At 48.2% G+C, this 13387-nt stretch overlaps 1 protein-coding gene across 1 annotated transcript; it reads right to left on the reverse strand.

The window, feature by feature from the left end:
* Window positions 1–7679: 7679 nt before the first annotated feature.
* Window positions 7680–8542, reverse strand: LOC121559982 (neurotrophin-3-like). Its single transcript, XM_041873020.2, has one exon. It carries the CDS (start codon window positions 8507–8509, stop codon window positions 7733–7735), a length of 777 nt encoding a protein of 258 aa, XP_041728954.2. The 5' UTR covers window positions 8510–8542; the 3' UTR covers window positions 7680–7732.
* Between the last annotated feature and the right edge of the window lie 4845 nt (window positions 8543–13387).

A 13387-nucleotide genomic window follows, 5' to 3' on the forward strand; every position in this document is an offset into this window, starting at 1 on the left:
TCAAATCTGTATTAACTTAGTTAACTCTGTGTCAGCTGTCTGAGTTGGTCTGGTTGAGCTGTATCTATGTGCCTGTGGGCTGTGGGATGGAATTTTACAATTTGTGTAAATGTTCTGTGATGGTTGTATGAATGTTCTGTGATGGTTGTATGACTGTTATGAGATGGTTGTATGAATGTTATGAGATGGTTGTATGAATGTTACGAGATGTTTGTATGAATGTTCTGTGATGGTTGTGTGAATGTTCTGTGACGATTGTGTAGATGTTATGAGGTGGTTGTGTGGATGTTCCTCCCAGAACGTTGAGGTTGACAGGTCTTCTCAGTGTTCTCTGACCCTGACCTCTGCCCCTCAGGTAGGGTTAAGGGTCTGGGTTAGGTAGGGTTAGGGCTAGGGCTAGTTTGATAGACAGGTGTCAGATTTAGTGTGTGAGCCTGAACCAACTGACCTCTAAACTCTAACCTCTGACCTGGATACTATGCATAGATCTCTGGCATGGCTGTCAGACCTAGTAGCTCACAGAAAGTCTGAGGACTTATGCAACACACAACTCTGTCCTCCAGACTTCCAAATGACATCAATGCATGATTTAGGTAAAAAGTGTGATCTGAGGCTGGGCTTGGCCTGTAGTAAAGCATCTTACACGGCAGTTTAGGGGTTTCAATCCTAGCTCTGCTCATATGAACATTTCCTTAGGCAGCTTTCCACTCCCTAAGACACCATGTCATTAGCTATGTCACGGTCTGATGTGGGCCTGATACCTGCTACCTACCTGCTGACCTGCCTCAACACCCTCAACACTCACTGAACCACTTCCTACAGGACCGGCACCTACCTGCTGACCTGCCTCAACACCTCAACACTCACTGCACCACTTCCTACAGGGACGACCTACCTGCTGACCTGCCTCAACACCTCAACACTCACTGCACCACGTCATACAGGACGACCTACCTGCTGACCTGCCTCAACACCTCAACACTCACTGCACCACTTCCTACAGGACGACCTACCTGTTAACCTGCCTCAACACCTCAACACTCACTGCACCACTTCCTACAGGACGACCTAGCCTGCTGACCTGCCTCAACACCTCAACACTCACTGCACCACGTCCTACAGGACGACCTACCTGCTGACCTGCCTCAACACCTCAACACTCACTGCACCACTTCCTCACGGGACGACCTACCTGCTGACCTGCCTCAACACCTCAACACTCACTGCACCACTTCCTACAGGACGACCTACCTGCTGACCTGCCTCAACACCTCAACACTCACTGCACCACTTCCTACAGGACGATCTACCTGCTGACCTGCCTCAACACCTCAACAATCACTGCACCACTTCCTACAGGACGACCTACCTGCTGACCTGCCTCAACACCTCAACACTCACTGCACCACTTCCTACAGGACGACCTACCTGCTGACCTGCCTCAACACCTCAACACTCACTGCACCACTTCCTACAGGACGACCTACCTGCTAACCTGCCTCAACACCTCAACACTCACTGCACCACTTCCTACAGGACGACCTACCTGCTGACCTGCCTCAACACCTCAACACTCACTGCACCACTTCCTACAGGACGACCTACCTGCTGACCTGCCTCAACACCTCAACACTCACTGCACCACTTCCTACAGGATGACCTACCTGCTGACCTGCCTCAACACCTCAACACTCACTGCACCACTTCCTACAGGATGACCTACCTGTTGACCTGCCTCAACACCTCAACACTCACTGCACCACTTCCTACAGGACGACCTACCTGCTGACCTGCCTCAACACCTCAACACTCACTGCACCACTTCCTACAGGACGACCTACCTGCTGACCTGCCTCAACACCTCAACACTCACTGCACCACTTCCTACAGGACGACCTACCTGCTGACCTGCCTCAACACCTCAACACTCACTGCACCACTTCCTACAGGACGACCTACCTGCTGACCTGCCTCAACACTCACTGCACCACTTCCTACAGGATGACCTACCTGTTAACCTGCCTCAACACCTCAACACTCACTGCACCACTTCCTACAGGACGACCTACCTGCTGACCTGCCTCAACACCTCAACACTCACTGCACCACTTCCTACAGGACTGACCTACCTGCTGACCTGCCTCAACACCTCAACACTCACTGCACCACTTCCTACAGGGACTGACCTACCTGCTGACCTGCCTCAACACCTCAACACACTGCACCACTTCCTACAGGGACGACCTACCTGCTGACCTGCCTCAACACCTCAACACTCACTGCACCACTTCCTACAGGACGACCTACCTGTTAACCTGCCTCAACACCTCAACACTCACTGCACCACTTCCTACAGGACGACCTACCTGCTGACCTGCCTCAACACCTCAACACTCACTGCACCACTTCCTACAGGACGACCTACCTGCTGACCTGCCTCAACACCTCAACACTCACTGCACCACGTCCTACAGGACGACCTACCTGCTGACCTGCCTCAACACCTCAACACTCACTGCACCACTTCCTACGGGACGACCTACCTGCTGACCTGCCTCAACACCTCAACACTCACTGCACCACTTCCTACAGGGACGACCTACCTGCTGACCTGCCTCAACACCTCAACACTCACTGCACCACTTCCTACAGGACGACCTACCTGCTGACCTGCCTCAACACCTCAACACTCACTGCACCACTTCCTACAGGACGACCTACCTGCTGACCTGCCTCAACACCTCAACACTCACTGCACCACTTCCCTACAGGACGACCTACCTGCTGACCTGCCTCAACACCTCAACACTCACTGCACCACTTCCTACAGGACGACCCATCGCTGACCTGCCTCAACACCTCAACACTCACTGCACCACTTCCTACAGGGACGACCTACCTGCTAACCTGCCTCAACACCTCAACACTCACTGCACCACTTCCTACAGGACGACCTACTCTGACCTGCCTCAACACCTCAACACTCACTGCACCACTTCCTACAGGACTGACCTACCTGCTGACCTGCCTCAACACCTCAACACTCACTGCACCACTTCCTACAGGACGACCTACCTGCTGACCTGCCTCAACACTCACTGCACCACTTCCTACAGGACGACCTACCTGTTAACCTGCCTCAACACCTCAACACTCACTGCACCACTTCCTACAGGACGACCTACCTGCTGACCTGCCTCAACACTCACTGCACCACTTCCTACAGGACGACCCACCTGCTGACCTGCCCTCAACACCTCAACACTCACTGCACCACTTCCTACAGGACAACCTACCTGCTGACCTGCCTCAACACCTCAACACTCACTGCACCACTTCCTACAGGATGACCTACCTGCTGACCTGCCTCAACACCTCAACACTCACTGCACCACTTCCTACAGGACGACCTACCTGCTGACCTGCCTCAACACCTCAACACTCACTGCACCACTTCCTACAGGACGACCTACCTGCTGACCTGCCTCAACACCTCAACACTCACTGCACCACTTCCTACAGGACTGACCTACCTGCTGACCTGCCTCAACACCTCAACACTCACTGCACCACTTCCTACAGGACGACCTACCTGCTGACCTGCCTCAACACCTCAACACTCACTGCACCACTTCCTACAGGATCGACCTACCTGTTGACCTGCCTCAACACCTCAACACTCACTGCACCACTTCCTACAGGACGACCTACCTGCTGACCTGCCTCAACACCTCAACACTCACTGCACCACTTCCTACAGGACTACCTACCTGCTGACCTGCCTCAACACCTCAACACTCACTGCACCACTTCCTACAGGACGACCTACCTGCTGACCTGCCTCAACACCTCAACACTCACTGCACCACTTCCTACAGGACGACCTACCTGCTGACCTGCCTCCAACACCTCAACACTCACTGCACCACTTCCTACAGGACGACCTACCTGCTGACCTGCCTCAACACCTCAACACTCACTGCACCACTTCCTACGGGACGACCTACCTGCTGACCTGCCTCAACACCTCAACACTCACTGCACCACTTCCTACGGGACGACCTACCTGCTGACCTGCCTCAACACCTCAACACTCACTGCACCACTTCCTACAGGACGACCTACCTGCTGACCTGCCTCAACACTCACTGCACCACTTCCTACGGGACGACCTACCTGCTGCTTGCCCTCCACACCACAGAGCTTTACCAGGTTCTACTGGGTTCTCCTGGGTTCCACTAGATTCTACCAGGTTCTACTAGGTTCTAACAGGTTCTACCAGGGTGGTGGTGTCACCACACATAGAGGTCAAGTTGAGGATTCACCAGGGTTAGAAGTTGGTGGTGGAAAAGCAGTGGTGGAAAAAGTACCCAATTGTCATACTTGAGTAAAAAAAATAGATACCTTAATAGAAAGTTACTCAAGTAAAAGTGAAAGTCAGCCAGTAAAATACTACTTGAGTAAAAGTCTAAAAGTATTTGGTTTTAAATATAATTAAGTATCAAAAGTACATGTAATTGCTAAAATCAGTAAAAGTATAAATCATTTAAAATTGCTTATATTAAGCAAAGCAGACAGCACCATTTTCTTGATTTTAAAATGTACAGATAGCCAGGGGTACACTCCAACACTTTATTTACAAAAGATGCATTTGTGTTTAGTGAGTCTGCCAGATCAGAGGCAGTAGGGATGACCATGTGTTCTCTTGATAGGTGCGTGAATTTGAACATTTTGCTGTCCTGCAAAGCATTCAAAATGTAACGAGTACTTTTGGTTGTCAGGGAAAATGTATGGAGTAAAAAGTACATTATTTTCTTTAGGAATGTAGTGAAGTAAAAGTAAAAGTTGTCAAAAATATAAATAGTAAAGTACAGATACCACAAAAAACTACTTAAGTAGTACTTTAAAGTATTTTTACTTAAGTACTTTACACCACTGCCCTAAAGCCACATCCACTCTCTAACCTCTAACCCTAAAGCCATCTCCACTCTATAACCTCTAACCTCTAACCTCTAACCCTAAAGCACCTCTAACCTCTAACCCTAAAGCACCTCTAACCTCTAACCTCTAACCTCTAACCTCTAACCCTAAAGCACCTCTAACCTCTAACCTCTAACCTCTAACCCTAAAGCACCTCTAACCTCTAACCCTAAAGCACCTCTAACCTCTAACCTCTAACCCTAAAGCACCTCTAACCTCTAACCTCTAACCCTAAAGCACCTCTAACCTCTAACCTTCCTAACCTCTACCTCTAACCCTAAAGCACCTCTAACCTCTAACCTCTAACTCTAACCTAGCCTCTGGCTCTAACCTCTAACCCTAAAGCACCTCTAACCTCTAACCCTAAAGCACTTCTAACCTCTAACCTCTAACCTAAATACCTCAACCTCTAACCCTAAAGCACCTCTAATCTCTAACTATCTAACTCACTCTAACCTAGCACTCTAACCTCTAACCTCTAACCCTAAAGCACCTCTAGCCTCTAACCTCGACCTCCAATCTCCTAAAGCACCTCTCCTGCCTCTAACCTAGCTCTAACCTCTAACCCCTAAAAGCACCTCTAACCTCTAACCTCTAACCCTAACTCTATACCTCTAACCCTAAAGCACCTCTAACCTCTAACCTCTAACCCTAAAGCACCTCTAACCCTAAAGCACCTCTAACCTCTAACCTCCACTCTCTAACCTCTAACCCTTTAGGGTTGGAGAAGGCTTTAGGGTTAGAGGTTAGAGGTTAGAGGTGCTTTAGGGTTAGAGGTTAGAGGTTAGAGGTGCTTTAGGGTTAGAGGTTAGAGGTTAGAGGTTAGAGGTGCTTTAGGGTTAGAGGTTAGAGGTGCTTTAGGGTTAGAGGTTAGAGGTGCTTTAGGGTTAGAGGTTAGAGGTTAGAGGTTAGAGGTGCTTTAGGGTTAGAGGTTAGAGGTGCTTTAGGGTTAGAGGTTAGAGGTTAGAGGTTAGAGGTGCTTTAGGGTTAGAGGTTAGAGGTTAGAGGTGCTTTAGGGTTAGAGGTTAGAGGTGCTTTGAGGTTAGAGGTTAGAGGTTAGAGGTGCTTTAGGGTTAGAGGTTAGGAGGTTAGAGGTTAGAGGTGCTTGTTAGAGGTTAGGAGGTTAGAGGTGCTTTAGGTGGGTTAGAGGTTAGAGGTGGGGGTTAGAGGTTAGGAGGTTAGAGGTTAGAGGTGCTTTAGGGTTAGAGGTTAGAGGTTAGAGGTGCTTTAGGGTTAGAGGTTAGAGGTGCTTTAGGGTTAGAGGTTAGAGGTTAGAGGTTAGAGGTGCTTTAGGTTAGAGGTTAGAGGTGCTTTAGGGTTAGAGGTTAGAGGTTAGAGGTTAGAGGTTAGAGGTGCTTTAGGGTTAGAGGTTAGAGGTTAGAGGTGCTTTAGGGTTAGAGGTTAGAGGTGCTTTAGGGTTAGAGGTTAGAGGTTAGAGGTGCTTTAGGGTTAGAGGTTAGAGGTTAGAGGTTAGAGGTGCTTTAGGGTTAGAGGTTAGAGGTGCTTTAGGGTTAGAGGTTAGAGGTTAGAGGTTAGAGGTGCTTTAGGGTTAGAGGTTAGAGGTTAGAGGTGCTTTAGGGTTAGAGGTTAGAGGTGCTTTAGGGTTAGAGGTTGGAGATGGTCAGACAGGACCAGATTAACAGAGAGGGGGGGGCTTTGGTCCTGATAACATTAGTGGAACATGACCTAATGAGGACAGACAGACCTGCTCCATACATACATACTGCCCAGCCTCTCCTACAGCCACATCTCTTACAGGCCAGAGGCCACCCATGTGTCTGGTACAAAAGCACCATATCAGACCTCATGTATTGAGCCTGGATGATACAGCAAAACCATCAGTTACTACATCATGGAAACCCAAACGTGTCTGTCCTACTGGGTGACAGTACATGTCGGTTGTATGTCAGCACATGTGTGTGGTTTGTCCATATATCCATAAAGTACATATTTAGTCCACATCAACGTTTGGTCCAGATTTCTGTTTTCAACAGTCAGAGCAGCGATGTCATAGAATGAGCTGGATGACAGTGTAGATCCTGTACTCCACACCTGGTGATGTCATATCCCCTAGTGATGTCCTATCCTCTATGTTTTATCAACAAGGCACGTCGTCTCTCCATGCTAGGCTGTACTGTCCAGCCCAATGGTAGAGTCTCTCCATGCTAGGCTGTACTGTCCAGCCCAATGGTAGAGTCTCTCCATGCTAGGCTGTACTGTCCAGCCCAATGGTAGAGTCTCTCCATGCTAGGCTGTACTGTCCAGCCCAATGGTAGAGTCTCTCCATGCTAGGCTGTACTGTCCAGCCCAATGGTAGAGTCTCTCCATGCTAGGATGTACTGTCCAGCCCAATGGTAGAGTCTCTCCATGCTAGGCTGTACTGTCCAGCCCAATGGTAGAGTCTCTCCATGCTAGGCTGTACTGTCCAGCCCAATGGTAGAGTCTCTCCATGCTAGGCTTTACTGTCCAGCCCAATGGTAGAGTCTCTCCATGCTAGGCTGTACTGTCCTATGGTCTTAGTCTGAAGATGCTAGGCTGTGTGGTGCCTGTGGAGCCGCATGGTCGATTCTCATAGGAGTTCATAGTTTTCTTTTTTTTGATTTTCCTTTGATGATGACTTCAATAAATAACACAAATATATTTATATATCATATAGCCTTTCATATAACTTAAATAATAATTTATATGTACAGCCCCCCTTCACCATAAGGAAATACATTCCATAACGTCTCAGTGGTCGGGTTGTGTGTGTTTACGTCCTGCGGTGTTTCCGTGACAACGCGCAGACACAGGAAGTGTCTATCCTTATCCAGCGCCAGCCCACAGAGGTCCGGTCCTGTGTCAGAGCTCTGACGTACGTCTGAGACGTCTTGCACTGTGAGTTCCAGTGCTTGTCATCGATGCCGCGACAGCCGCTCTTAAAAGGTTTGGCAGTCCGACACTTGGTCTCATAGAAGTACTGCTTAACAAAGCTGCTGTCGGTGGTCCCCGTCTTTATCTGACCCAGGACGGTGACCTGACGACCCCTGATGTCCATAGCATTTGTCTTGTCTGTCACCCACTGTGATTCGCTGTCACAGACGGAGAACTCCCCGCGGTAGCTCTTGTGTTCTGCGTATCTCTTCCTGCGTGTCTTGTTGGTTCCATCAGAGCTGCCCACGTAGTCATCATGGAGTAGAGCGGAGGAGGCTGCAGGGGGCGCCCGCTCACTCAGCAGGACCCGGGGAGAGTTTGAGTTTTTCTGCTGCAGCAGCAGGTCGGACGACAGGCCTGCCATTGGCTGGTACAGCGTGCTCCGCCTCTCCAGGAATTTAGTGTCGTCCAGGCCCACCGGTGGCGATGTGTCCTGGGCCTGCACGTCCTGGCCCTCCCCCTGTCTCCCCCGGCCGCGGGTCAGGTCCGCCTGCAGCAGCTGGATGATGAGGGAGTTGATGGGGTCCTGGGTGGGTGGGGGCTGCTGGCGCTCCATGTGCGTTGCCTGGATACCATAGAGGTACACTAGGAACAACACATACAGCAACATGGACATCACTAGATTCACCTGTAAGATCTGTGGAGTAGAGGAGACAGAATATCAGTTATCAATCTCCTATAATCAATAACTACATCACTATATTCACCTGTAAGATCTGTGGAGTAGAGGAGACAGAATATCAGTTATGAATCACCTGTAATCAACAACTACATCACTAGATTCACCTGTAAGATCTGTGGTGTAGAGGACACAGAATATCAGTTATCAATCACCTGTAATCAATAACTACATCACTAGATTCACCTGTAAGATCTGTGGTGTAGAGGACACAGAATATCAGTTATCAATCTCCTATAATCAATAACTACATCACTAGATTCACCTGTAAGATCTGTGGTGTAGAGGACACAGAATATCAGTTATCAATCACCTGTAATCAATAACTACATCACTAGATTCACCTGTAAGATCTGTGGTGTAGAGGACACAGAATATCAGTTCTTGAATTCTTGAAAGGCGGGACAATCAACTTTTTGTCACACATATTTGTCTGAATATTAACAACATTTGAAATACTGTATATTGTCATAGACCAAAGTATCAGCTATCACACCATGTAAAGGAACAACCTCATTCTTAAAATATTTCATAAAATGCAACTGGATAATATGTCAACTCCGTCAAACAGGCATTTCATTTTTACATTTATTGTTCTACAAAAGGCCTTGACTGTTCAATTCTAGCATTAGATTATTCCCCTATGTAATACAAATCTCCAAACTTATTTTAGTTTTAGTTTTATAGCGCTATATAATGCTCCAGGTCTAATTTCGTCAGCATTTTGGCATGATTTTCTAGATTCAGAACATAAAACAACATTTATAAAGCAAACATTATCCATTAGGTCTAGCACAGCAAATACGTTACTAGTTTAGGCAGAACACGGATTCAAATATTTAAATCGATCTTAAGGGGGTTAGCCATCTGTGACGGAGTTCGGAGTTGACAAGCCACTAACAGAGTTCACAACAAATGCTCAAAACTAGGGGTGTAACGATTCGTTTTAACAACGATTCGATTTGTATCACGATTCGTGGTTGTCGATACGATTCAAGGACGATATTGGTTCATTTAGAACGATACGATCCGAAACGATTCAGTGACTTGAAATCGATTCAGTAACCTTTTAGCCAAAAATTCAACCAGTGTGACTGAAATAAATACCTGGATACTGACGTCACGGATAGGCAGACTGAATCGAGTAATGTTTAAAGCCTTTATCATTAAAAGTGCTAAGAAAAAACATCCATATAAAGTCTGACGTGCTTAAATCCAATGGGTTATTTCCTAGTATCGATACAATCGATTTATTACATTTTAAAACGATGTTAGATCGATATATGTTTTTACAACACCCTTCAGTAGCCTCCAACTGCTCTTAAACACTAGTAAAACTAAATACATGCTCTTCAACCGAACGCTGCTTGCACCCGCCCACCCGCCTAGAATCACTACTCTCGACGGGTCTGACCTAGAGTATGTGGACAACTACAAATATCTAGGTGTCTGGTTAGACTGTAAACTCTCCTTCCAGACTCACATTAAGAATCTCCAATCCAAAGTTAAATCTAGAATCGGTTTCCTATTTCGCAACAAAGCCTCCTTCACTCATGCTGCCAAACATGCCCTCGTAAAACTGACTATCCTACCGATCCTTGACTTCGGGCGATGTAATTTACAAAATAGCCTCCAACACTCTACTCAGCAAATTGGATGTAGTCTATCACAGTGCCATCCGTTTTGTCACCAAAGCCCCATATACTACGCACCATTGTGACCTGTACGCTCTTGTTGGCTGGTCCTCACTACATATTCGTCGCCAAACCCACTGGCTCCAGGCCATCTATAAATCACTGCTAGGCAAATCCCCGCCTTATCTTAGCTCATTGGTCACCATAGCAACACCCACCCATAGTATGCGCTCCAGCAGGTATATCTCACTGGTCATCCCCAAAGCCAACACCTCCTTTGGCCGCCATTCCTTCCAGTTCTGCTGCCAATGACTGGAACAAATTGCAAAAATCTCTGAGCTGAGACTCTTATCTCCCTCACTAACTTTTAAGCATCAGTTGTCAGAGCACCTTACCGATCACTGCACCTGTACACAGCCCTATCTGAAATTAGCCCACCCAACTACCTCATCCCCATATTGTTATTTATTTTGCTCTTTTGCACCCCAGTATCTCTATTTGCACATCATCTCTTGCACATCTATCATTCCAGTGTTAATACTAATTGTAATTATTTTGCACTATAACCTATTTATTGCCTTACCTCCATAACTTGCTACATTTGCACACACTGTATATATATGTATTTCTGTTGTATTTTTGACTTTGTTTTGTTTTACCCCATATGTAACTCTGTGTTGTTGTTTTTATCGCACTGCTTTGCTTTATCTTGGCCAGGTCGCAGTTGTAAATGAGAACTTGTTCTCAACTGGTTTACCTGGTTAAATAAAGGTGAAATATATATATATTTTTAAATGTTGTCCAAAAGGCCAACTCGCCGAGCACAGATCGATGTAGTTGGATCATAGGAATATAAATCGATACATCGATGTAGTAGATGGATCGTTACACCCCTACTCAAAACAGACATATTTTTGCCTCTAAAAATAAATGTTCAATACAAACATTTGTAAAATATAGAAAATGATTAATTTGAAAATCTCCAATAAAAACAAAACCAATCTATCAGATCTTCCAGCGTCTGACGGAGTTGACGTTAGACAAAAATCTGAAGGAGTTGATGCTTTACGGAGTTGACAGAAACTGCATTTTTCTTTTTCATTCAAGTGGTATACACAGTAGCAATCTAGTTTCTCCTCAGTTGCTTTAAGACTCTAAAACCTAATTCAAATAAACATATTGAACCAAAATTCATATCCTACCAGGGAGTTGGAGTTGACAGTTTATGGTTGTGACCATGTTGATTTCAATATTGTTTATTTGATTCTATTAAAAGTAGAGAACCTTCCAGACCATGAGGGGTCTTGTTTCACTACATGTAATGAGGACATGAAGAAGGGGTCCTTATGGTATAGCTGACCCTGCTAATTCCTGATTCATTTAGGATTTAAAATCCCTGGACAATTTTTTTTAGGAATCACTGTCACGCTCGTCGAACAGAGAGGACCAAGGCGCAGCGTTGCGGGTGAACATATTATATTTATTTACTAGATCACACGATCAAAACAAAGAACGAAACGTGAAGTCCTTCGATACCAAACCAAAAGGAACAAGAAACCACAAAACACAAAGTGCAAGACAAGCAGTTAAATATGGCTCCCAATCAGAGACACCCAGCTGACACTCGTTGCCTCTGATTGGGAGTCACTCAGACCAACATAGAAAATTAAACATAGACTTACACACCCTGGCTCAACATAACATAGTCCCCAGAGCCAGGGCGTGACAGTACCCCCAAAGGCGCGGACTCGGCCAGCGCCAAACAAGACAACAGGGGAGGGACCGGGTGGGCACTCCGCCTGCGGCGGATCCGGCTCCGGGACATGACCCAGGCACGGGTTGTGCTGGACTGACGACGCACACCCCTGGCTTGATGCGTGGAGGAGGAACGGGCCGGACCGGGCTGACGAGCGCACCCCTGACTTGGTGCGGGGAGCAGGAATGAGCCGGACCGGGCTGACGACGCGCACCACTGACCCGGTGCGCGGGAGCTTGGACGGGCCGGACCGGTGGCGACGCGCACCACAGACTTGGTGCGGAGAGCAGAACGGGCCGGACAGGGCTGACGACGCACACCACTGGCTTGGTGCGGGAAGCTTGGATGGGCCGGACTGGGCTGGCGACGCGCACCACGGACTTGGTGCGGAGAGCAGGAACGGGCCGTGCCGGACTGGACGACGCACACCACTGGCTTGGTGCGGGGAAGCTTGGATGGGCCGGACTGGGCTGGCGCACCGCACCACAGACTTGGTGCGGAGAGCAGGAACGGGCCGGGCTGGGCTGTCGACGCACACCGTAGGCTTTGTGCGTGGAGCAGGAACAGGCCGGGCCGGGCTGACGACGCGCACCACTGACTTGGTGGGAATGGCAGGAACAGGCCGGGCCGGGCTGACGACGCGCACCACTGACTTGGTGGGAATGGCAGGAACAGGCCGGGCTGGGCTGACGACGCGCACCACTGACTTGGTGGGAATGGCAGGAACAGGCCGGACCGTACTGGGGACACACACCACTGGCCCCACGCAGGGATCAGGAACGGGCCGGACCGGACTGGTAACACACCCAGTACCTCTCGCCGTGCCTCCACACTTTCCCTCTCCTCTGTGCCCAGTGGCCCCCTAACCTGGCGGCCTTCTCTGCCAACGCTTTGCACCGCTTCTAACCCGTACACCTGCTGGCCCGACGTCGTGGAGCCCCCCTAAACATTTCCTGGGGGTCTCTCCCTCTCTTGCCAGACTCGCAATCATCTCCTCCCACGTCCATCCTCTCTCCTCGTCACGCTGCTTGATCCAGTCGAGGTTGCCATGGAGATCTGCCAGCGATGGCTCCTGAACACGCTGCTTGGTCTGGTTAAGGTGGTTTCTTCTGTCACGTTCGTCGAACAGAGAGGACCAAGGCGCAGCGTTGCGGGTGAACATATTATATTTATTTACTAGATCACACGATCAAAACAAAGAACGAAACGTGAAGTCCTTCGATACCAAACCAAAAGGAACAAGAAACCACAAAACACAAAGTGCAAGACAAGCAGTTAAATATGGCTCCCAATCAGAGACACCCAGCTGACACTCGTTGCCTCTGATTGGGAGTCACTCAGACCAACATAGAAAATTAAACATAGACTTACACACCCTGGCTCAACATAACATAGTCCCCAGAGCCAGGGCGTGACAATCACAGT

Source organism: Coregonus clupeaformis, unplaced genomic scaffold (assembly GCF_020615455.1).
Source record: "Coregonus clupeaformis isolate EN_2021a unplaced genomic scaffold, ASM2061545v1 scaf4110, whole genome shotgun sequence".
NCBI lineage: Eukaryota > Metazoa > Chordata > Actinopteri > Salmoniformes > Salmonidae > Coregonus > Coregonus clupeaformis.

What these genes read in the sequence shown, in the direction of transcription:
- LOC121559982 (XM_041873020.2), bottom strand. Translation starts at nt 8,509, where the DNA reads ATGTCCATGTTGCTGTATGTGTTGTTCCTAGTGTACCTCTATGGTATC.